Below are 25081 nucleotides of genomic sequence, written 5' to 3' on the forward strand. Positions count from 1 at the left end.
GACTTATTTCCAAAGAAACATTATAACTTGGAAGTCGGCTGTAAGGAAAAGACATTGCTGGAGAAGATGGTACTATTCTGAGGGATGGTATGGAGACTTCATTTCAGCTTCACTTCCCACTAACGGCAGAAATGCAATGCCTCGACCATACTGCAGGGATCCAATGGGAAAGTAAAGGCAGCGACCACACCCAGGTGATCAAATCCCAGCTCAATATGCCAGGTCTAATGCATTCACCCATAACCCCTTTACTTCTATGAGAATATAAGAAGAGACTGCTGGGTCAAGCCAGTGGCCCAACCTGTTCTCGCAGTGGCCACCCAGATATCTGCAAGAAACCTGCAAGTAGAAACACAACCACAAGAGCACTCTCATCTCCTGTGCTTTCCAGCAACTGGGATTTAAAAGCATTTTAACGCAGGTGGTACACTAAGCCAAGGGCTTGCTGATCAGAGGGTCAGCGGTTCAAATCCCCGCAACGGGATGAGCTCCCATTGCTTGGTCCCTGCTCCTGCCCACCTAGCAGTTCGAAAGCACGTCAAAGTGCAAGTAGATAAATAGGGAAGGTAAACGCCATTTCCATGCGCTGCTCTGGTTTGCCAGAAGCGGCTTAGTCATGCTGGCCACATGACCTGGAAGCTGTACACCAGCTCCCTCGGCCAGTAAAGCGAGATGAGCGCCACAACCCCAGAGTCGTCCGCGACTGGACCTAATGGTCAGGGGTCCCTTTACCTTTACTGCCTCCCACCATGGAGGCAGAGCATAGTCCTCAGAGCTAGTAGCCATTGATAGGTGCCTCCTCCATAAATGTGTCCAGTTCTCTTTTAAAGCCATCCTAGTTGGTGATCACCAATGTCTCTTGTGGCAGCGAGTTCCATAGTTTAACTATGCACTCCCATTTGCCTCTTCCCTTCATATGGGAAAAAACCAGAAAACTTCAATCAACTAAGAAAAAAGATTCCACCTAAACATTAGGAAGAACTTCCTGACAGTAAGAGCTGTTCGGCAGTGGAATTTGCTACCAAGGAGTGTGGTGGAGTCTCCTTCTTTGGAGGTCTTTAAGCAGAGGCTTGACAGCCATATGTCAAGAATGCTTTGATGGTGTTTCCTGCTTGGCAGGGGGTTGGACTGGATGGCCCTTGTGGTCTCTTCCAACTCTATGATTCTATGATTCTATGTAGCTTTCCATTACATATGAACCAGGAAACTATGGTTAATGGCTTCCAAACAAGCTAGACAATGAAGCTGTGGTTTAAAGCAGGTTTCCAGATCCCAGGTTGTTAGAAAGCCATTAAACATAATTCCTGGTTCACCCGTTGCAATGGCTTCCTGAATTAGAGAAACAAGGAGGGATATGGTTGCAAAAAGCTTATGAAGCCAGGATTTGATCTTGTAGACCATGTCATAATGAAAAAAAATCATTCCAGTAGCACCTTAGAGACCAACTAAGTTTGTCATTGGTATGAGCTTTCGTGTGCATACACCAGGCATCCCCAAACTGCAGCCCTCCAGATGTTTTGGCCTACAACTCCCATGATCCCTAGCTAACAGGACCAGTGGTTGGGGAAGATGGGAATTGTAGTCCAAAACATCTGGAGGGCCGAAGTTTGGGGATGCCTGGCATACACACTTCTTCAGAGCACATGAAAGCTCATACCAATGACAAACTTAGTTGGTCTCTAAGGTGCTACTGGAAGGATGTTTGTTTGTTTGTTTGTTTGTTTGTTTGTTTGTTTGTTTCGACTACGGCAGACCAACATGGCTGCCTACCTGTAACATGTCATAATGAATGAGAATTCTCAGTTTAGACTAGGGGCGGAGGAGAAATTTGGTTCAGTGCACATTTAAAGGGGAACCTGACTCATTTGCACTTCCTGAAATGATACACGGGAAACAGCCGTCCTCCCAGATTCACCCTAATCTGAATTGAACAGTGGAGTTCTCCAGCCAAGTTATGCATTTAAAAAATGCATGTACTAGGGTGAAGTGTGCATAAATGTGCACATGTTACTGAAAGCAACAGACAAAAAAAGGTAGGGAAAACTGATTTGGGAAGGGGAAAAAAGTGTATTAGGCAAAGTTCCATAAAATGAGTATATTAAGAGAAAATCGCCTTAAAATACTGATGAATTTTCCTGAGGACTTTTTTTTAAAAAATCGCAAACTGATGTGGAAGACTAATGAAAAAATGAGGAAGTGAAATTGACATATTTGCCTATCCGTGATTTAGACACCCTGCTTAATGGAGGTTCAATAAGGATACATTGCATGAGGCTATCCATAGGAAGTTGCCTTATACAGTGGTACCTTGGTTTTCAAACTTAATCCGTTCCGGAAATCCGTTCCAAAACCAAAGCGTTCCAAAACCAAGGTGCGCTTCCCCATAGAAAGTAATGCATTAATCCATTCCAGACTTTCAAAAACAACCCCCAAAACAGCAATTTATCGTGAATTTTACTATCTAACGAGACCATCGATCCATAAAATGAAAGCAATAAACAATGTACTGCAGTCACACAACCAACCCAACAAACAGTAGCTGAACTGGGTTCCACAGAGCCACAAAAACAAAACGAAAAAGAGCCGCAAAGACGAAAACGCAAAATAAATAGCAAAAACAGAGAGCGTAACACTCAAAACGGAAGTGTGGCACTCAAATTGGAAGCGTAACACTCAAAACGGAGCACGTTCGTCTTCCCAAAAAAAATTGCAAATCTTCCAGGTTTGCAGTGTTTGGATTCCAAGTTGTTTGAGTACCAAGGCGTTTGAGAACCAAGGTACCACTGTACTGAGTCAGATCACTGGCCCTTCTAGCTACATGGACTGGCAGTGGAACTCCAGGATTTCAGCCAGGACTCTCTTCCATCGCTACTTGGAGATGCCAGGGGGATTGAAGCTGGGAGCTTCTGCATGCAGGTGTTCTGACCACTGAGCTACGGCTCTTCTCCAAAATCCCAGCCCCTTTTTTTTCCTTACTTGACAGGATTGGCCATGCTCAAGATGCCTATTTCTGATCCATGCATTTTCTGGTCTTCTTATTTAAAAAAAAAAGTGTCTGGTTTGCTTTGCTTGTCTCCAATTTCCTGTTGCTATGATAAGTTATAGATCTGTACATTTGTATCTCCTCCCTCCCCCTTCTCCCAAGCCCAGTTCAGGAAGCTTAAGTGCATATCAGACATGGTAAATGACACACAAATTTGCTAAAGGGGAAAAAAGCTTTTTCCAAAGCTGTCACTCTGCAATCGTTTATAAAAGGAGGCCGTGGGGGTGTGTGTGTGTCAGTAACTGGAGTTCTGTGCGATTGCTGAATTATGCCTTGCAGGACACACACACACACCAGAAAGAAAAACAGCAGCAACATCACCTCACATTAGCAGTAAGAACAACACATCAATTCTAATTTAAACCTACATATTAATATAAGCAGTCTATGTGTTCAAATAGATTGATGATAACAAGACAGTGCGATGCAGCAGCAAAAATAGCTTTGAAAAAGGTAATACGAATTCTTTGCTACAGCAACACAAGTATAGCATCCAGATCAGGGGAAGTAATTGTACCACTCTACAGTGGTGCCTTGGTTTACGAACTTAATACGTTCCTGAAGTCCATTCTTAAACCGAATCCGTTCTTAAACCGAGGCGCGCTTTCCCTAATGAGGCCTCTCGCCGCCGGTGCCCTTCCACCGTTTGACTTCCGTTCGTAAAGTTCACTAACTGGAACACTACTTCCGGTTTTGCGGAGTTCGTAAACATGGCTGTTTTAAACTGAGGTACCACTGTATTCTGCCTTGGTTAGACCTCACCTGGAGTCCTCTGCTCATTTCTGGGCATCATTGTTTAAAGATATTGACAAACTGGAAAGTGTGCAGAGGGCGGCATTAGGAACAGTTGAAGGAACTGGGTATGTTTAGCCTGGAAAAGAGGAAACTGAGCGGCGATACTATAGCCAACTTCAATCATCTGAAGGGCTGTCCCGTGGAAGGTGGAGCAAGTTTGTTTTCTGATGTTCCGGAAGGGAAGACCTGAACCAATGGCTTCAAAGGATAAGGAGATTGCGACTCAACATCAGGAAGAACTTTTTGACAGCAAGAGCCATTCAACAGTGGAACAGTGGGCTCTCCTTCATTGGAGGTTTTTAAACAGAGCTTGGGTGTCCATCTGCCAGGGATCCGTTAGTTGAGATTCTTGTGTTGCAGGGGGTTGGACTAGATGACCCTTGGGACCCTTTCCAACTCTATGCTTCTATGATCCTTTGCCATCTATAGATAATGCAACCATCCTGCAGGAGGATTTGTTCCAACTCTGCAGTTCTGTGATTCTAACTCTCTGCTTCGGGGTGCTCAGCAAAGGGACCATGGCACAGGAAGCCAACAGATTCCAAAATTTAATGCTGGTCTCAGGCTCATGAACGCAGTGGTGCCCTGAGAAAGATGAGATATTGCAAGGGTGAGGAATCTCCAGCCCACAGGCCATTCCTGGACCTCCAGAGGAGTCCATTTCAGCCAATAAGTCCATCCCCACCCCCCAGTTTGTGATGCCAGCTGATGGGCAAGTTGGTGGGGGTTCAATCCTTTGTTGGCACCTGTTCTCAGTAGGGAACAGGGGTGTGCAGACAAAAGCAGCCGGATTCAGTCCCCAGCAAGTCGGCTGATGTGTGGTTTGTGTGTGTGTAGGGGTTAAACCACTGAGCCCCTTGGGCTTGCCGATCAGAAGGTCAGCTGTTCAAATCCCCTCGACAGGGTGAGCTCCCTTTGCTCGGTCCCTGCTCCTGCCAACGTAGCAGTTCGAAAGCACGTCAAAGTGCAAGTAGATAAATAGGTACTGCTCTGGCGGGAAGGTAGACAGTGTTTCTGTGCACTGCTCTGGTTCGCCAGAAACGGCTTAGTCATGCTGGCCACATGACCCGGAAGCTCTACGCCAGCTCCCTCGGCCAGTAAAGCAAGATGAGCGCCGCAACCTCAGAGTCATCCGCGACTGGACCTAACGGTCAGGGGTCCCTTTACCTTTGGGGGGGTTAAATCCTGTTCAGTTTGGCAGGATCCCATGCAACCTCCTCTCTGATTCAGGAAGAGGGTTGCTTGGAAACTCCCGTTTAATATGAAGGCTTTCCCCTTCGTTTTAGCAGATTCTGGTGAAAAGCCTCTTCCTGTTTGTAGAGAAGAGGAATGAACCAGCTGGCAATCCCTTCTGAGTGGAGAGATGCTTTCACAGTACCACCAACCCTCCCTCCCTCCCTATTCAGAGTCCCCCCACAACTGTGCCAGTGACCACTGGCACAGAGAAGCTGAATGAAAGGGGGGAGGGCATGAATGTGGAGGAAAAGCACAATGCATTTTAACAAGCTCTTAATGGAAGGCAACAGCTAGGAGCAATCTAGAGCGATAGGCTGTGGATGATGACCCATCAAGCTGTTTCCAGCCCCCTGGCAACCACCCTGCGATCTCTGGCCCTCCGTCCAGGCACCTCCGGTCAATAGGCTATACGTGCTGAATTAATACCCCGCTGGGGCACATGCTGCCTGCATTTCCCCCAGCCAATGGGACAGCTCCTTTCCGATGGCACTCTTTAACAAGTTCACCCCTAACAGCTGGCACATCAGTGATGCATTGTGCCATTACGGCTTCCTACTCACAGCACTGTTTAAAAAATAAGGAGAATACAAGGCTATAAAAAGCTGGTAATTTATGACTCCCCACAGGTAAACTGTGAGCTCTGGGGCTATGCTCACACAACTCAATGGCTTCGGAGTTTGAGGAACTTCTTCCCTGTCCCCTTGCAATGGCTTCTGCTCTAGACACAGAACCACATGTGTACGTACGTGTGTGTGTGTGTGTGTTTAGATCAGTGGTGGCCAAACTTGGCCCTCCAGCTGTTTTTGGACTACAACTCCCATCACCCCTAGCCAACAGGACCAGTGGCCAGGGATGATGGGAATTGTACTCCCAAAACAGCTGGAGGGCCAAGTTTGGCCACTACTGGTTTAGATCAAAACCTGTTGCCAGCAGGCATCTATGTATTATATTGGAACCAGTTGTTTACCACACTTAAGAGGGAGACACCTTCTCTCTCTCTTTTAAAATTGCATTTATATCCCACCTTTCTTTCCCTGGCTCTGAGCCTTCTTCCCCTGGGGTTTCCCTCCCACCCCTCCTCTACATTCAGCTAGTCCATGACTCCTGATCTATTAGGTCCTAGTCCAGCATTCTAAACACTGCTCTTCACTGGTTCACTGTCAGGCTTCGGGGAATCAGATCCCTCCCATGGTGGCAGCCAAGAAGCAGATAAACAAGAGTTCTTACCAAGCACTTCATTCAATATTCACAGAGAGAGATGAAGAAATGCAATCTCTCTTAGATAATGAAGTTGCTCCAAGTCCCACCCCCTCTGTCTCTCCTATTCTACGTCACCATCTGAGCTTTCCGCCTCAGCTTTCTGTTCTACTACTCTCAATGCCCACTTGGTCCTGGGAGTTGGGGGGTCAGGAATGCTTTCTAAAGACATGCGAGTCTGTCAGCTGTCTCTCCCCTGGTGTTTCTTCTTCTTCCTGCTGTTCCTCTCCCAATATTTCCCAGCTTCTCCGCTCTGCAGCCTCTGAACTATGTCCTTCTGCAAACCACTGTTCTAAATCTATACTGTCCTCCTGTTTTCAGGAAGGTTCAGGAGGAGGGCGGCCCCCACCATTCTTCCTCATTCCAGCCCCTGACATTCACCTTCTTCCAGCGTGCCATTTCTTAGTAGCCTTATGGTGGTTTTTGACCGCTCAACGCAATTACAGGGACCAGAGATATTTGCACTAGATCCACGATCTTCCAAGGCTTCAGTCACGCAGGCATTGTCGCCATCCAGACAAGGTCAGCGCAATGATCTCGCAATGGGGCTGCCCTTGAAGACACTGTAGAGATCCCGAATGGTTCAAAACACCAGGATGCTGCCAGGGAGCAAGGTACTTGGGATCATGAAGCACTCTCCCTACAGCGGGTACATTGGTTACTAATTTGGTTCCAGCTTCAGGGCATGCTTTCTTGTGCTGGCTTTTCCCTTCAAAGCCCTATGATCTGGGACCCGGTTAGCGATGTGAAGGCTCAGGAAAAAAACAGAAAAATTCAGGGGGGGGGGCGGTTTTTTCTGGAAGCCTTTTTTTCCAAAAAATTGAAAAGATAAAAAATAGATTATGGAATGTTTTATTTTAACATGATGAATAAAATATTTTAAGATAAGGGGTTCAAATATTTTATAAACCATTTTTTAAAAATATGTATGGTATCAGATTATTCTAATTTATGTGGGGGAAAGCAAGTCCTAGGTTACAAACTGAACTCTCTAATGCAAGAACAAGATACATTTCTTCCTTTAGGAGGTGTTGCCACCAGAAATGAAAAAGGTTTCAGTTTTGCTTTTGCATTTGTGTGGTATGCATTGGTTCTGTTCCTCTTCACTAGGCTTCAAAGCACTGGAAGAAAATATAGAGCAACAAAAAGGGCCTGAAAGTATATGTGCTGTCGTGGCAATCAGAGAAGTGCTATGAAAGAAAGAAAAAAGAAAAATATTTTAAACATTAAATGCTGTAAAACAGTATTTTAAAAGTGGAATAAACTAATTTAAGCATATAGTAGTAGCTAAAGTGGTTAACAGACCACACACATCAGTGTGAGGAAATACATAAGGTCTCATGGGCAAAACATGAGAGGTGGAGTAAGCATGTTACATAGCAAACAGTGATGAATGACAAGTTAAATTTCAGTTCCCGTTTGGATACACTATATTTTTTAATATGCTAGTTGTGATAATTTTATGCCCATTAAAATTCTCCATAGTTATATTTTATGTTTCTAAAGTAACAGAATGACTTTCAATCTGGAAAAGAAAAAAGAAGTGCTAATATAGCATTTTTTCCAATTTTTCTGAAAATTTCCATTTTTTTCCGGGAAAAACCCAGGTTTTTTTCCCGAGCTTCAAAATTTCCAGGAATTCTACATCTCTAGACCTGGTTACTGAAAGGCCTGGCTCTTCGCCTACCTGGTTTTTAAGATCCTCAGAGCAAGCCCTGCTCTCCCAGTAGATTGGACCCAATTGGCGAGTCAGGCCAATGATGATGGGATGTGCAAAGTCCAGCAAAAAAAAACAAGGGCCACAGATCTCCCATTGCTGCTCTGCAATGAGGGCTTTTAAACGGGCAGCACCTTCGCAGGTGCCCAGTGATGCCAGCCCTTGCCATCAGCACACCAAGCACAGGGCCCACACCAGCTGCCCACACCTGGCACACAAACAACAGCATATGCAAAGCAACAGCCAAGGGCCAAATCTTAAACACAACGCTGGGAATGTGCAATGTCACAGGGGTTAAAACTCTTGGCGTTCCCCCGGCGCACATTTAAACTAGGCAGCAAAGAGAAGGAAGTCAAACAACGCAAGTTTGGACACTCAAATGGTACTGCCGATTTAATATTCTCTCCCACACACATGTCCCAAAATCTTGGCTCTGTAGAAATATAAACATTTATGTTTACAAGTACACACGGAAGTACAAATTTCAGCTGAACTTTATTTAAACGACGGCAATAGATACTCCCGCCATCTCCAGGTAAAGCAAAGAAACCAAGTTGAAAGGACTGCAAAATCCAGGGGTTCTTACTGGGGTGGTTGATGGCATCTGTGGATTAGGATGGCCCCCCCCCTTCCCCATTTTCTTCTGCTTTCATCATCCAGAATGCTTCCTCCTTCTAAATTTTCTCTCCCAGGATTGGTGGGTCTTAGCCCCACACCCACCATGCTTTGGAGCCACACTGTGGGAAGATGAGCACTTTGGATCTGGTTAATGCAAAGTTCACCCCTCCATAACGTCCCCAGTTTTGCTGTTAACCCCCACAGTCCTGACAGTGGAGCCGCAAAGGAGAGAACGGATCTGCAATGGAGAGCCTTGAGATGGGGGAACCTCTTACAGACCACTCTACCCTGGGACACCCTTTCAAGGACTGCCAGAGCAAACCCCTCAGTGCCCAATCTTCCATTCTTCCAATCTTGCCCCTCAGTGACTTCTTCAATTAGCAGTTTTCACATTTTCTTTTTTCTCATCAAACCATTACGTTAAATAAGGTCCACTTCGTTTTGATTCTCCTTTGCATTTTCCGCATTACATATGCATGAACGTGAGCAGCAGGATACCTGTCAATAATCAGAAAAGCTGAAAGGATATACATGTACATCCGATATGAGGGATGGGGAGGATGTGGCGGCGCCCCAAGATTCCAGCTCCAATCAGCACCAACCAACACGGCCACCGTCTGGGGAGGATGGGAGCTGTAGTTCAACATCTGGAGGCCCCCAGGTTCCCTGTTCCTGTTGTATTTCCTCAGCAACACTGGGAGCAAAGGCATAAGGGACACCGGCTGGTGTTCCGAAGGGCGTCCTGGTTGTGTCAGCACAGTCATCCCCATTGGAGATTGGGTGGGACCCGCCATCCACCAGGAGGCGGAGCCTGCAGGGAAGGTGGAAGATCCTGGACCGAAGGCCAACCAGGTGGATACTGGAAAACAGACTCTTCCTCCGAGAGGGGACTGAGAGAAGAAAAGCACAGCAGTGGAAATCAGATACTTTTTATATTAAAAAAAAACCCTCAGCCCTCCAAGACTCCATATTTCTACAGAGCTGTTGCAGGGCTCGGGGTGCAGCAACAACATCTCAGTAACCTTTGCAACAACAACCCTGTGAGGTAGGGTCAGTGTCAACATCTCAATATTGCAAACAGGGAGGGTCAGACTGGAAGGTCATGGCTTGGCTGGAGTCACCGAATTAGGGAAACCCCAAGGTGAGATTTGAAGAATGCACTTCCTGGCCCACGGGTACAAGTTCTTGCCAAAGGACAACTTCCTTCTGTTAAAGTCAGACTGTCTTAGGTGGGACTTTGCTGTTCCAGATGTTGCTGAACTGCAACTCCCATCATCCCCCGACCGCCGGCCAGCCTGCTGGGGCCCATGGGAGTTGGAGTCCAACAACATCTGGAGGTCTCAAAGGTCCCTGTCCCCAGTCTACCTGCAGTGGCTCTCCAGGGTTTCAGACAGGGGGCTTTCCCACACCTATGTGGAGATGCCGGGCATTGAACCACACTGGCCTAGTAGCTTTCCACTTCCCCTCCTAATGCAATTAAGAACGTAAGAGCCTGGCTGCTGGATCAGGCCAATGGCCTGTCAGGTGGCAGAGGATGCAACCCCCACGGCAGGTTGCCAGGAATGGATAAGACAAGCAAAAGTCCTTACTGACTGCTTTTTATTCAATATTCACAGAGAGAGGCTTGGAAACACAGCCTCTTGGAATAATGGCGTGGTCCTGAGAGTGTCTCCGCCCCCTTTCCCCCCCACTTCCTCATTCGTCACCTTGTCCCCTATGGGTGGCGCTGAGGGCCCTTTGCTTCTGAGCCCTTTGCTCTCCTACTTTCAAGGCCCCCCCGGGTTCTGCGAGAGGGGGCTCTTGAATGCTTTCTAAAGACATGCGAGTCTGTCAGCTGTCTCTCCCCTGGTGCTTCTTCTTCCTGCTGCTCTCCCAATATTTCCCAGCTTCTCCCCTCTGCAGCCTCTGAACCCTTCTGCAAACCACAGTTCTAAATCTATACTGTCCTGTTTTCAGGAAGGTTCGGGGGGGGGGGGCGGCCTCCACCATTCTTCCTCAGTCCAGCCCCTGACATTCACCTTCTTCCAGCTGTTGCCCTCCTGGTGTTCCCTCTTCCTCCTCCTCCTCCTCTCCCATTATTTCCCAGCTTTCCCCCCTCTGAGCTGTGACCTCCCTCAAACTCCTGTTGTAATTCTGAACTGTCTTCTTCTCCTCTGGAAGGGTCAGGACGGGGAGGCGGTCTCCACCATTCTTCTTCTGCCCGGGCCCAGGCATGGCCCATCTAGTCCAGCATACCGCTGTCAGTTTCCAACCCTATGCCTCTCCTGGAAAATCTGCAAGCAGGACCCGAGTGCAAGAGCACTCTCCCCTCCCACATTGCTGCTTCCAACTGTGGAGGCAGAGCATTGCCATCACCTAAATCTCGCCCGCCCCCAGCTGCAGATAGCACATTACCTGTCAGTCTGAGCTGTGCCAAGCCGCTTGGCTCTCTTCTCCAGCCACTCATCAATGGTGCCAGGCGTGGCGACTGCCTTGTCCTGCCGCTGCTCTTTCGCCCTCCTCTCTTCTGTTTTTTTGGAAAGAAGGGCAATCTCATTTAGCCCGACAGCCTTTCGCCCCATTGAACACACTCAAGAGTTATTTCTCCTTGTATTCCTGCAGCTGACAGTTCTGGCCCGGGCGCTGTGGTTCCCTTTACGGAACCACCTTCCCAGCTGCCGTTCCCAGCTGCCGTTCTGCGATTTGGCCACTTCTGGGTGGATGGCTCTGCCTTCCCATCTTATCCAGTCCTCGACCTACGCAGCTCCAAATCCTGGAACAGCTTTTTTTTTATATAAGAACAACAGCAACAACGTCCTTTGCCTTGGCAGAATTTGTACAAGCGTGGATCACCAACAGGGGAGAGCGCCAATGAGACTCACAGGTTGTGCCCAGAGCAGCAAGAGAAGGGCCAGCTGCAACTCCTGCTTCAGAAGACAGGTCCTTGTAGCTCTCCGAAAACAGACAGAAGTGGCACAATAACATCAAAAGAGCTCTGAAGGATCAGGGCCAATAGTCCAGCGTCCTGTTCTCACTGTGGCTAACCAGAAGCCTTTTCTGCTAAGCCCACAAGCCGGACCCAAATACAAGAACATTCTCTCCTCCTGTGGCTTCCTGCAACTAAAATTCAGAAGCATTACTGCAGGCAACCCCAGACTCAGCCCTCCAGATGTTTTGGGACTACAACTCCCATCATCCCTAGCTAGCAGGACCAGTGGTCATGGATGATGGGAACTGTAGTCCCAAAAATCTGGAGGGCCGAGTTTGGGGATGCCTGCATTACTGTCTCCAACCGTGGAGGAAAAGCAGAGCCTTTGTGGTGCTGTTGGTCAGTCTTCTCCTCCACAAAGTTGCCCAGTCCTGTTTTAAAGCCATCCCAGTTATCGGCTGTCCCTGCCTTCTGCAGGGGTGAGTTCCATAGCTCAATGGAGCAATGGCACGGCTGCAAGGCACAAGGAGGAGATGCTGGAAACAGGTTTGGTGCCTGAAGTATTGACACAACCTTGGCTTGGTGCAACTGAGTCACTGAGTTTGTCACTGTGTGAGGAAGCACTTTTGTCTGCTCCAAATCTTCCAACGTTCAGAGTCGTTGGAGGTCCTAGTATTAGGAAAAAGGGGGACCTATCTTGTGGGATCAAATTCTGCAGTTTAAGTGTTAGGAGCAGTACAGTTGCTGGAAACTCCAGGAGGGACTCGAGTCTTTGCTTGCAGGCTTGCCACTTTGATGGCCACTGTGAGAACAGGATGCTGGATTAGATTGACTATTGGCCTGATCCAGTAAATAATATTATATTATTTGTACCCTGCCCATCTGACCAGGTTGCCCCAGCCATTCTGGGCAGCTGCCAACTTACATAAAAACATAATAAAACATCGCACATTATAAAGATTCCCTATACAGGGCTGCCTTCAGGTGTCTCCTGAAGATAATATAGTTACTCATCTCCTTGACATCTGGTGGGAGGGCATTCCACAGGGTGGGCACCACCACTAAGAAGGCCCTCTGCCTGGTTCCCTGTAGCTTCACTTCCTGCAGGGAGGGAACCGCCAGAAGGCCCTCGGAGCTGGACCTCAGTCTCCGGGCTGAACAATGGGGGTGGAGACACTCCTTCAGGTATACAGAACCGAGGTCGTTTACGTCTCCAAAGGTCAATGGTGATCGGAAACACACTGGGAGCCAATGAAGATCCTTTAGAACCAGCATTATGTGGTCCGGGCTGCTGCTCCCAGCCACCAGCCTAGCTGCCACAAACACCATGATGGCTATTAAGGTAAAGGGACCCCTGACCATTAGGTCCAGTCGTGACCGACTCTGGGGTTGCGTGCTCATCTCACATTATTGGCCGAGGGAGCCGGCGTATAGCTTCCAAGTCATGTGGCCAGCATGATAAAGCCGCTTCTGGCAAACCAGAGCAGCACATGGAAACGCCGTTTACCTTCCCGCTGTAGCGGTTCCTATTTATCTACTTGCATTTTGATGTGCTTTCGAACTGCTAGGTTGGCAGGAGCTGGGACCGAGCAACGGGAGCTCACCCCGTCACAGGGATTCGAACCGCCGACCTTCTGATCAGCAAGCCCTAGGCTCAGTGGTTTAGCCCACAGCGCCACCTGGGTCCCATGATGGCTATTGCTCTGCCTCAATTGTCAGAGGCAGGAATGCTTCTAAACATCAGCTGCTGAAACTCACAGGAGAGAAAAGCGAACTTGTGCTCAGTCCCTGTTTTCTGGCTTCCCACAGGCATCTGGCTGGCCACTGTGAGAACAGGATGCTGGCCTGATCCAGCAGCCAGCATCTTCTTGCACACAGCTGAATTTCTACACCCTTGGTTCAGGAATCTGCGCAGGCTTGGAGCTGTGGTTTCCCTGCCACTCGCTTACAACTGGGGCAGAACTCGCACTCTCACCCTCCGTCCCCGAGCAGGGACACGGGACTGATGCCCGTTGCAAAACAAGCCAGCCATGGAAATCTTGCCTTGGTGACCCCCATCCCCAGGACAGTCTCTCCCTTCAAAGGAGGCCCGTGCTGTTGCTTTTTATTACGGCTTTGGTGCTTTAATGCATATTCGGGGAGGGGAAACATCCTGGCTCGTTGACATTAACAGCGCAATCACGGGGGCCCGAAGGCAGAATAAGCCAGAGACAGCTTGAGTGATTGCAGGAGGCAGTCGGGAGGAAACGTTCCATTCATCAGCAACAAGAACACAGGTTCCTGGGGGCAGCTGAATACCAAAAAAGCAATGGGAAAGGGGGGGGGGGAGAGAGAGGGACTTGGCCAACACTTCTCCCCATACTAATGATCAGATCACCCTGCCCAGTCCCCAGAGGAAACCATTCCAGAACAGAATGCAAAAAAGGCATCTCCTACCACCCACCCCGGAGGACCCCCCCCACACACACACACAGAGACACCTCCTGCAGGACCCACCCTCCTGCCAACCACCTGCTCCAAACTAAGACAGTGCCATATGTCATGCTTTTAAGCAAAATGTTAAACATTTTCCGACAGGGTGTGAAATTAACAGCCCACCACTCCAGCAGAGTGAAGGATCGCGCCAGCTTGGCAGTGGCAGCCAATTATTCTTCCAGCCTGCTGAATATTCATGAGGGCAGCCGGAGAAAGAAGGGGGGAAAGAGGGAGGAGTAGCCAGAAACGGGTAACATGGAAGACTCTCCACCCCACAACCTCTCTGGTTTAGCTTCAAGAGAGGAGCCAAAAACAGGCTTTTCCCACTGTTGTGGAATGCCCTGCCCCATCCATCATCCACTCATTGTTTCATATGCCTTGCAAAGGCATCTTTTAGCCCAGGCTTTCCCTGGCCCTGTTACCACTGAATTTCTGATTTGTTTGTTCGTAATAAGGGACCCAGGTGGCGCTGTGGGTTAAACCACTGAGCCTAGGGCTTGTTGATCAGAAGGTCAGCGGTTCGAATCCCTGTGACGGGGTGAGCTCCCGTTGCTCGGTCCCAGCTCCTGCCAACCTAGCAGTTCGAAAGCAGGTCAAAATGCAAGTAGATAAATAGGAACCGCTACAGCAGGAAGGTAAACGGCGTTTCCATGTGCTGCTCTGGTTTGCCAGAAGCGGCTTTGTCATGCTGGCCACATGACCTGGAAGCTATACGCTGGCTCCCTCGGCCAATAATGCGAGATGAGCGCGCAACCCCAGAGTTGGTCACGACTAGACCTAATGGTCAGGGGTCCCTTTACCTTTACCTTCCCTGGCCCTGTTACCACTGAATTTCTGATTTGTTTGTTTGTAATAATACTGGGTTTTTTTTAAAAAAAGTTGCAGCTCCATTTTCAACAATACTGTTTTTAAGTAGCCTTTATGCATATCGCTTAGAGGTGTCAAACTATTGAGTGGTTTAGAAATGCTTTTAAAATAAATGAATCGCAAATTTCCTGTGTCGTGCCTGGCCTGGCCCTACACTTGCCCAGGAAGGGTATAAAACATCTTGCTTACCCCCAGCCTGTCCAAGTGAAATTCATATTGCTTCACCTCAATGTGGGACTTGGACAAGCCCCCCCCCCCGCCACCCCTAGCTTTAGCCTCTTTTCCATACTTACAGAGGAAGCTGTCTTATACTCCGTCCACCTAGCTCAGTATTGTGTACACTGATCAGGATTTCAGCCAGGCACCTCTCTACCTGTCTACCTGGAGATGCTGGCGGGGATTGAACCGGGGACCTCCTGCTTGCTAGACACCCGACCACTGAGCTACGGCCCTTCCCCAAAGACAAGGGGATTATTGTTAAATTGTCAATAACTTCCATAAAACAGAAACGCTGCAGCCATTCCCTCCCATCCAAGTTCCGGCTTCTGTAATGCTTTGTTCCAAGAGCCCCCCACCCCCCCCAAAAAGCATTGTGGGTTCAGCTTATCTTGCTCAGAACTCCTGGAAAGACAGCAAAGAAAGCTTAACCCCAACTGAGTGTCCCTTTCTGCACAGTGGGGACACGAAAAACCAATTGCTGCAGGCTTGCCAGATGCCAGAAGTCTAGGCAGCAGGGTCGTCTTTGCAGGGGAGAGTCTTTAATTAAAAAGGTTTCGATTTGCAGAAATCAAGCAGAGGAGGTGGGGACAGAGAGTTTTGCTCCCCTGCCTTTCTCTCTCTCCAGCTGATTCAATTATATTTGCTTTTGCCCAGCCCATTTACCCTACATTGATAATCAATAGCGGTATAATTGGTGAACAAACACAACAGGAACCGGGAACAGCTGCTCGGATTTCTCTGGCCTTCCCTGCCTCCACTTTGCAGTGGAGGTTGCGGAGTTGGGGGGGGGGCTGCGTTTGGGGAAAGATGCCCATCACAATGACCACAGACAAGGCTCGGGCAAGAAGCCATCCTCAGTGCCATAGCAGGCATAATGTAACACAGGAGAACTCCAAGAGGTGCTAGCTTGCTCTCAGATTAAAGGCAGCCTAACAGCGATTTGCACAGGGCTTACATAAGGGATTGGCACTTTCCCTTATGTTTATCCCACACCCTGTTAGGGCTACGGGTGCCTACATTCTCCAGACCCCATTTACCTTGCACATGAGCATTCAGCTGCTCCAGATCTTCCTCTGTCATGTGGGAGAACCTGCAGTTGGGGCCGAAATCACACCGTCCTGCCAAGAGATCCAAAGCAAGGACAACTTTAAAGAACAAAACCACTGGCCTCGGGGGACCAAAGGAGCTAACCACCACAGCAGGACCAAGAGATACAGGTGAAACTAGGAAAATTAGAATATTGTTGAAAAATGCATTTATTTCAGTAATGCAACTTATTTTTTATCCTTTTACAAATGCTTTCTTTTGGAAATTCCACAGTAATAAAACAAATAGTTACCAATAATACAAAAATAAACATCGCTATTACATTTCATTAATTACACTCCATTTATAATTGACCCGCCTAACGACAAATAATTACAATTACAACAAATAAAGGCTTGACATATCTTGCTTTGCATGTCATGCATCTATCTCATATACTGTTTTGGTTTCACCTTTTAAGTTCCGTTACTGAAATAAATGCACTTTTCAACGATATTCTAATTTTCCAAGTTTCACCTGTATTACAGCATTCAAGAATTGTCAAAACGTGCATCGCACACAAACACAAACACACACACACACACCCTTTCCATTACCGGCAGTATGGCCCTTCCTGTGTACAAAACTCCATTCGCGGGATTTTTATATAACCACTTGAGCAAACGAATTCACTTATTTATTACGGTCCACATCTACTGCCTCCTGCAGCAAATTAAAAATTAGGGGGAAATAAATGCACTGTGACAGCTACTAGTTTCAGCGATTTCAAAAGGGTGGGAAGACAAATTCATGGAGGCTTGTTGTTGTTGCTGTTTAGTCGTGTCCGACTCTTCGTGACCCCATAGACCAGAGCACGCCAGGCACTCCTGTCTACCACTGCAGTTTGGTCAAACTCATGTTCGTAGCTTCGAGAACACTGTCCAACCATCTCGTCCTCTGTCGTCCCTTTCTCCTAGTGCCCTCAATCTTTCCCAACATCAGGGTCTTTTCCAAGGATTCTTCTCTTCTCGTGAGGTGGCCAAAGTATTGGAACCTCAGCTTCAGGATCTGTCCTTCCAGTGAGCACTCAGGGCTGATTTCCTTCAGAATGGATAGGTTTGATCTTCTTGCAGTCCATGGGACTCTCAAGAGTCTCCTCCAGCACCATAATTCAAAAGCATCAATTCTTCGGCGATCAGCCTTCTTTATGGTCCAGCTCTCACTTCCATACATCACTACTGGGAAAACCATAGCTTTAACTATACAGACCTTTGTAGGCAAGGTGATGTCTCTGCTTTTTAAGATGCTGTCTAGGTTTGTCATTGCTTTTCTCCCAAGAAGCAGGCGTCTTTTAATTTCGTGACTGTTGTCACCATCTGCAGTGATCAAGGAGCCCAAGAAGGTAAAATCTCTCACTGCCTCCATTTCTTCCCCTTCTATTTGCCAGGAGGTGATGGGACCAGTGGCCATGATCTTGGTTTTTTTGATGTTGAGCTTCAGACCATATTTTGCGCTCTCCTCTTTCACCCTCATTAAAAGGTTCTTTAATTCCTCCTCACTTTCTGCCATCAAGGTTGTGTCATCTGCATATCTGAGGTTGTTGATGGAGGCTTACTGATAGACAAGTAGAACCTCCAAGCTCAGAGGCAGTATATCTTTAAACGCTAGTTACTAGAAGGCGACAGCAGAGGGACAGGGCTGCTGCCCTCCTGCAGGCTTCCGAGAGATATCTGTTTGGCCGCTGCAGGGAATCTAGACCAGATAGGCCTTTGGTCAGATCCAGCAGGGCACCCCCACATATTTGATACTCTTCTCCCTGCCCCTGAGAACAGCTTCTTGGGGGTGGAAGGAACCCAATGAAAAGAAAAGCATACCTGATAGCAGGAATTCCCGACACGGCTTCTTACTCTGCTCCTCCTGCAGGATGGTTGCACTATCTGTAGATGGCAAAGGATCATAGAAGCATAGAGATGGAAAGGGTTCCAAGGGTCATCTAGTCCAACCCCCCCCCCCCCTGCAATGCAGGAATCTCAGCTAAAGCATCCATGACATGCGGCCATCCAACCTCTGCTTAAAAGGATGGAGAGGATAAAATGAGGTGAGGGGCATTGCTCCGCACATCCACTAGGGCAAGCAAGAGGCGTCCCACAAGAATCCCACCCAGGCTTACAATTCCATATTCCCTGTCGGGGGCAGTAAATGCCTCTGAATACCATTTGCTGGGACTTGTAAGTGGGAAGAGAGTGCTGTTGTTCTCAGGTGCTGTTTGCGGGCTTCCCCTAATAAGCATCTGCTTGGTCGCTGAATGGTGGACCAGATAAGCCACAGGCCTGATCTACCCGAAAGGCTCTTCCTTCTTACGAAGCAGCCTCTTACCTCGGAACAGATCGTACCAGACCTTCTTGGCCCGGAGGTGCTGAACCCCGTTTAGGTGCTTCTTCCTGTTGTGGAGGTTGTCCTGGAAAGAGCGGTTGCAGTAGTCACAGAAATAGCGCTTCCCCATGGAGACGCTTGCTGAAGGGAACCTCTGCAGGGAAGATCAAACACTGTTTACCCACATGTCAATGAAATGATCAGACTTTGGCTTCTTTTCCTTGATTGCACAGCTTTGCTATAGGTTTACTCCCACAAGATGTAGTGACTTGGGGGACAGCTTTAAAATGAGGATTAGACAAATTCATGGAACAGAAGGCTATCGTTGGCTACTAAGCCCCAATGGCTATGTTCTCTTCTTCACTAATGAAGGCAGTACGCCTTTGAATACCAGTTACTGAGAATCACAAGTGGGAAAAGAGCTGGTGTGCTCAGATCTGGCTATGGGCTTCCCAGAAGAAGCATCTGTTTGGTCACACTGAGAACAGGATGCTGGACTAGATGGGTGTTTGGCCAGATCCAGCAGACAGGCTCTCGGTACATTCTTACAGCTTCAGAGACTACAGCTCCCCCTCTTCCACTAGCCTCATTAACACGCTAGTAATATTTATCTTTGCAGCCTAATACTATTTGTGGGCTCATTTACCAGGCTGACTTAATAGGGTCTATTGCAGTAATGGCAATCCCATGCGCCTATAAATCTGATCAGCATTATTGCATACCGCTTCAAGAACCATGATGGTTGATAATCAGTATATAAATATCGTAGAAATTATTTAAAAACAACAACAACACTACAGCCCAGCAGAGGAGACTAGTCTAATTTATGGCTGAGTCAGAATCATTTTGGGCTTCATCGATCAAATCAGCTCATTTGCTGTCCAGAATGCAACTGAGAGTTGCTTCGAATGCTGGAATGGTGGTTGCAAATACCATGTTTCCCCTTTTTAAAGACACCATCTTATAACGTTTTTTCCTCAAAAAAAAACACAGGGTGGCTTACTTTCGGTGGGATGCCTTATTTTCTTGTTACCGGTACGGTTTTTACGGCTCAGGGCGCTGCTGGGCTCTCTTGAGTGCTCGGCGCTGCAGCAGCCACCGGTTCCGGGTGGCGGGGCAGCAGGCGTCCTTGGCCGGGCCAGGCAGAGGCCGCAGGCTCAGGCGCTCTGCCCGCCACTGCAGGGCACTCCAAGCTCCTTGGCCAGGCCAGGCAAGGAAGAAGCAGTGCGCCCAGCGGTGGCGGCAAGCACGGAAGCGGCAGGGACGGCGGTGGACGAGAAAGCGGAGCGCGGGGATGCAGCCAGCAAGCCGGGAGTGCGATCAGCTATTAAGCGGAGCTCTTGGAGCACCGCTTCACAGCTGATCGCACTCCTGAAGTGCCGGGCGCATGGAGTGACTCTGTGAGTGGAGGTGCCTGTGGGGGTTGGTTTCCGCGGCGCGGAAGTATGGCTTATTTTCTGGGTATGTCTTATATTTCTCAAATGCTTAAAAACCCTGCCATGGCTTACTTTATGACTACATATTTTAAAAGGGGAAACAGGGTAGGCCAGAGTCTAGTAGTGGCACCTAGAAAGCTACTAAAGTCATAGAGGCACAAGTTTTTTGAGCCAAAACCATAAATAAATATGGTGCTAGTTTCCCACCCACTCTATTACTTTTGAATTTGTTTGGGGGTTTTTTATTCTTATAGCTACAATGGGAAAACAATTGCTCATGTTCCACCTCTGATGGGGCATTTCTGCTGGTTCCCAACTCCCCTGAGGTTCGCTTGGCCTCTACTGGGGACAGAGCCTTTAGCATGGCAGGCCCTGCCCTGTGGAACTCACTGCCAGTAGAAGTTTGACAGGAACCATTACTCCCTTCTTTCAGATGTCTTCTGAAAATAGTGTGATTTAGACCAGCCTTTGCAACGTGATTTTTTTTTAATCAACTGGTATTTATGGACTTTTTTGTGATGTTTTTAGTGATATTTTATTGATGTTTTCATTCTTTTTGCAACTTGTTTTTTTAATAATAATAATAATAATAATAATAATAATAATAATAATTTATTTATACCCTGTCCATCTGGCTGGGTTTCCCCAGCCATTCTGGGCGGCTTCCAACAGAAAATTAAAACACAATAATCTATTAAACATTAAAAGCCTCCCTGAACAGGGCTGCCTTCAGATGTATTCTAAAAGTCTGGTAGTTGTTTTCCTCTTTGACATCTGTTGGGAGGGCGTTCCACAGGGCAGGCGCCACCACCGAGAAGGCCCTCTGCCTAGTTCCCTGCAACTTGGCATCTCGCAACGAGGGAACCGCCAGAAGGCCCTCGGTGCTGGACCTCAGTGTCGGGCAGAATGATGGAGGTGGAGACGCTCCTTCAGGTATACTGGACCAAGGCCATTTAGGGCTTTAAAGGTCAGCACCAACACTTTGAATTGTGCTTGGAAACGTACTGGGAGCCAACGTAGATCTTTCAAGACCGGTGTTATGTGGTCTCGGCGGCCACTCCCAGTCACCAGTCTAGCTGCCGCATTCTGGATTAGTTGTAGTTTCCGAGTCACCTTCAAGGGTAGCCCCACGTAGAGCGCATTGCAGTAGTCCAAGTGGGAGATAACTAGAGCATGCACCACTCTTGCTAGACAGTCTGCACGCAGGTAGGGTCTCAGCCTGCGTACCAGATGGAGCTGATAGACAGCTGCCCTGGACACAGAATTGACCTGCGCCTCCATGGACAGCTGTGAGTCCAAAATGACTCGCAGGCTGTGCACCTGGTCTTTCAGGGGCACAGTTACCCCGTTCAGAACCAGGGAATCCTCCACACCTGCCCGCCTCCTGTCCCCCACGAACAGTACTCCTGTCTTGTCAGGATTCAACCTCAATCTGTTAGCCACCATCCATCCTCCAACCGCCTCCAGGCACTCGCACAGGACCTTCACTGCCTTCACTGGTTCCGATTTGAAAGAGAATGCAATTTATAAAGCTTTAAACAAGTAAACAAACAAACAAGGAATTAGGCACCCAAACATTCCTAAGATGAATCATACAAATGTTACTTTAAAATTGCTTCAAAATCTGTTTGTCTCTTCAGACATTGCCAGGTTCTTTGATGTTGTCTTTGCTGCAAAAATCTTAATGCAGCTGGCAATCTGAAGTAATCTCTGCTGATGAATGATTGGTGGTAGAACATGTGTTTTGCAAGCCCCCTTCCCCCAGTTCAATCTCCAGCATCTCCAGGGTTTTGTTTTGGGTTTTTTAAAGATCAGGTAATAGTGAGAAAGGAACACAGGAAGCTGCCCTACATACCCAGACAAACTTTTGGTCTATCTAGCTCATTGCTGTATTGCCAATACTGGCAAGCAGTGAACACTCCTTGTTCTATCTGATGATACCGGTGAAAGTCTCACCGGTACTTTGACAAAGTAATAATAATAAATATAAATAAAAATGTGCACCCCCCACCCCCGAGACCATTCCATTCTAACTATCCAACCTCCCAAAATTTCAACACCTCTCGAGATGGTTTGACCCCTTTCCGTTTTAACAGTACAAATTCTACAAACACCTTTCATATCTCCACAAAATCATTTCTCCTGCATATTCCCCGTCTTATCTTAACAGCACGTGTTAATTTACCATTAATAGCTATATCCCACACCTCTTCGTACCAAAGTCTCAGGCTTAATCCCCAGCATCTCCCGCCAGGGCTGGGAGCGTCTCCTGCCTGAACTTCTACAGAGCTGCTGCCAGTCCGTGTAGACAATACTGAGCTAGGTGGACCAATGGTCTGACTCAATACAGTATAAGGCAACCTGGATGGACAAATCCTGATAGGAAGCAGCTTACCATGCCATTGTAAATGATAAGAGCCGAGGCCATGGGCGGCAAGGAAGTAACGCAAAATAGACCAACAGACCACTCACCTCCCTTTACACAGACGACATCACAGGCATCGCCCCCCACACCTGGTAGAAGAACCCCGCAGGCAACATCTCTAACTATAGTCCTCTATCCAATCCAACTAGCAGCTGTAGTTTGGGGCAGGCTTCTAAAATCCCCAGAAAGCACACAAGACTACGACTGCCAAAGGCATGAGCTCCTAAAGATCACGTGACACCAACCGTAGGGCATCCCGGGAAATGAAGTTTATCTATCCGACAGACTACAGGTTAGGAGGCTGGAGCGGGACTCCAAAGCCCATCATCCCGCGCGGGAAAAGCCTTCATTACCCATAAAGCTTTGGCAGCCGGAGAGGCCGCCCTTTGCTAGAGGAGGCGAGAGCTGCGCGTGCGCGGTAACTGAAGGCTGCTGAAGATGACTCTCGCCAAGCAGGTCTATCGAGTGCTTTTACGCCGCACCGCTACCTTCGCTTTCACGATCGTGGTGGGCGCCTTGCTCTTCGAGCGAGCCTTCGACCAGGGCGCGGACTCCATCTACGAGCAGATTAACAAGGAGGTAAGTCGACCTGTGGGGTCGCGCAGGCCCGAGCCGGGGACTTGCGTAGAACGCGGGCCGCGGTTGCGCGAAGGTCAAACGGGGCCTTCATATACGAGAGGCCCCGGCTTTGGGTCTCTCGCGCTGCTTCGAAACAACTTAACGCCTGCCTTGGGACTTTGTCTGTCTTACATGGGGCCACCTGGAAGGTACGAGGGAAAGCCTCCCAAACAAGCGAAGGCCAGCGGGTCTGGAACGATGTGTAGCTTGCAATGACTACGGTCTGTTAAGATCCTTATTTTATCTTTCAGCTTGCATGAGAGGGGTGAACAATCTTAACTACCAGGATTGTGAGCATAGCGGGGTAATGAAAGAATTTAATCAGTCACTAACACGCTTTAATTTATAACACAACAGTTGAGACTACAGTTCCTAGAAGTCTTGGGGAGAAGCCATGGCAGGTAAACTATAAACAAATAAGCTGCGCCGAGTCAAGACCCAAGTGCCTACTCAGTGCTGAATTACATGCATGAACTTTTATTGTGCTAGCCAAAGGCCATGACATTGTAATTCTAGGGTTCTTGCCACCCATTATGATCTGTTAGTTCAGCTGTGAAATTTGTAGTTCAGGCTGTGCAGCATCTATTTGAGAAGAACAGATGTTTCACCTTATACATGGAAGAAAACAATGCCTTGGGCTTCTGGGAAAGAGCTATAGGAAGTGACTGCTTTTGCAAATAAATCAAGATCTTTTGCTCCCTCAAAAGATTCAGCAATTTCTCTCCTGCCCTGAATGCTTGGAACTGCTTTCCAGAACACCTGTGGGATGCAATCCCATTTCTTCAAAATTCCTCCATCAAGCTCATGTTTTCTGTGAAGCATTTGCCACAACCTTCTAGTTTTCATGTCCTACTGTAACTATAACCTTAAGAATGTGTAGCTGAAATAATGGCATATTCTTCCCGTTTTATCTTTCTCCACATCTTCCCTGTGACAAATATTCAGATTGTAAGCTCCCTGGGGCAGGCACCTATCATCTGATCATCATCATTTTATTTTATAGGCAGTTTGGTAATCTATAGAGATGATAGAAACCAAGCTTTCTTATTCTGAGGGTTTTTGTAGTTGGCATATATCTGGATGTTTATTCCCAATGTGGTTGTACTTTGGGGGGAGAATTGAGGAGGCCACAGCACTGATTTTGAGGCAAAGAGAAAGTGTTAAAGGCAGAGAAAGAGAACAGTTGACAAGTAAAGAGTGCAGTTATATGAGAAAATGAGGGTGCATAATATCGACTAGGCATCCCCAAACTGCTGCCCTCCAGATGTTTTGGCCTACAACTCCCATGAACCCTAAGAGGACCAGTGGTCAGGGATGATGGGAACTGTAGTCCAAAACATCTGGAGGGCCGACGTTTGGGGGTGCCTGATATATACTTTAATGCTGTAGTCCTAATTACACTTTTAGGGGGTAAAAAGGTAAAGGACCCCTGGATGGTTAAGTCCACTCAAAGGAGACTATGGGGTGCAGCACCCATCTCTTTTCAGGATGGAGGAGTAAGTTCAGTTCAACAGGACTTCTGAATGAACATATTTAGGATTATACTGGAATGACGACACTCCTATCGTGTGCAGGTTATCAAAGCAGATACCTCTATTACCTTTATTTGAAATCACCTTGGGCGTAATATTGAGTGGTATTGCTGTGCTTTGCAAAATACCACCCATTAATCCTGGGGGCAGTAAGTAGTGGACTGTGCCAGGTTGCAAACACGCATTCCTGAGGCTGTTACTTAAGATTACTGTATTCTTGTCTCTCTTATGATGCAGAAACTCTGGAAGCACATCAAGCACAAGTACGAAGAGCCACGTGACGAGTGAAGGAGATGCTGGATTCCTGATGGGCCTTCTGTGATCTTCACTACAAGCTCTTCTTCTTGACCACCAGCTGCTGAGGCAGAAAATGTTTGTCCATATGTGGCAGTTTGATCCAGAGTGCATCCTCTCAAGAACAAGCTACCTGGGGTTATGAACTTAATGTGCTGAAATGTAGCGTAATAAAATACATTCTAAGACATTGTGAACTTCAGACCTTCCATTTTAATTTCCTCTGAGCTGATTCCTTAGAA

At 47.7% G+C, this 25081-nt stretch overlaps 3 protein-coding genes across 4 annotated transcripts in view; 2 read left to right on the forward strand and 1 right to left on the reverse strand.

Annotated features, from left to right (window-relative positions):
- MTMR3 (myotubularin related protein 3) overlaps window positions 1-25081 on the forward strand; it is a 312417-nt gene that overhangs the window by 192575 nt on the left and 94761 nt on the right. The gene's annotated exons all lie outside the window — the stretch shown is intronic.
- ZMAT5 (zinc finger matrin-type 5) lies at window positions 8892-22616 on the reverse strand. 2 transcript variants are annotated; one of them, XM_035099305.2, is made up of 6 exons: window positions 22443-22616; window positions 18538-18688; window positions 18036-18098; window positions 16173-16253; window positions 11061-11172; window positions 9288-9556 (listed from the first exon to the last, which is right to left on the reverse strand). In XM_035099305.2, exons 2-6 carry the CDS (start codon window positions 18662-18664, stop codon window positions 9427-9429), a joined length of 513 nt encoding a protein of 170 aa, XP_034955196.1. In that variant the 5' UTR covers window positions 18665-18688; window positions 22443-22616; the 3' UTR covers window positions 9288-9426. The 2 variants fall into 2 exon arrangements, with proteins under 2 accessions (XP_034955195.2, XP_034955196.1); XM_035099304.2 differs by lacking the exon at window positions 11061-11172 and having other exon boundaries at window positions 8892-9556.
- On the forward strand, window positions 22767-25029 carry LOC118075935 (cytochrome b-c1 complex subunit 9). The gene is made up of 2 exons (XM_035098351.2): window positions 22767-22974; window positions 24783-25029. The coding sequence occupies exons 1-2, from the start codon at window positions 22834-22836 to the stop codon at window positions 24831-24833; spliced, it is 192 nt and encodes a 63-aa protein (XP_034954242.1). The 5' UTR covers window positions 22767-22833; the 3' UTR covers window positions 24834-25029.

This window comes from Zootoca vivipara, chromosome 17 (genome assembly GCF_963506605.1).
Source record: "Zootoca vivipara chromosome 17, rZooViv1.1, whole genome shotgun sequence".
Taxonomy (NCBI): domain Eukaryota; kingdom Metazoa; phylum Chordata; class Lepidosauria; order Squamata; family Lacertidae; genus Zootoca; species Zootoca vivipara.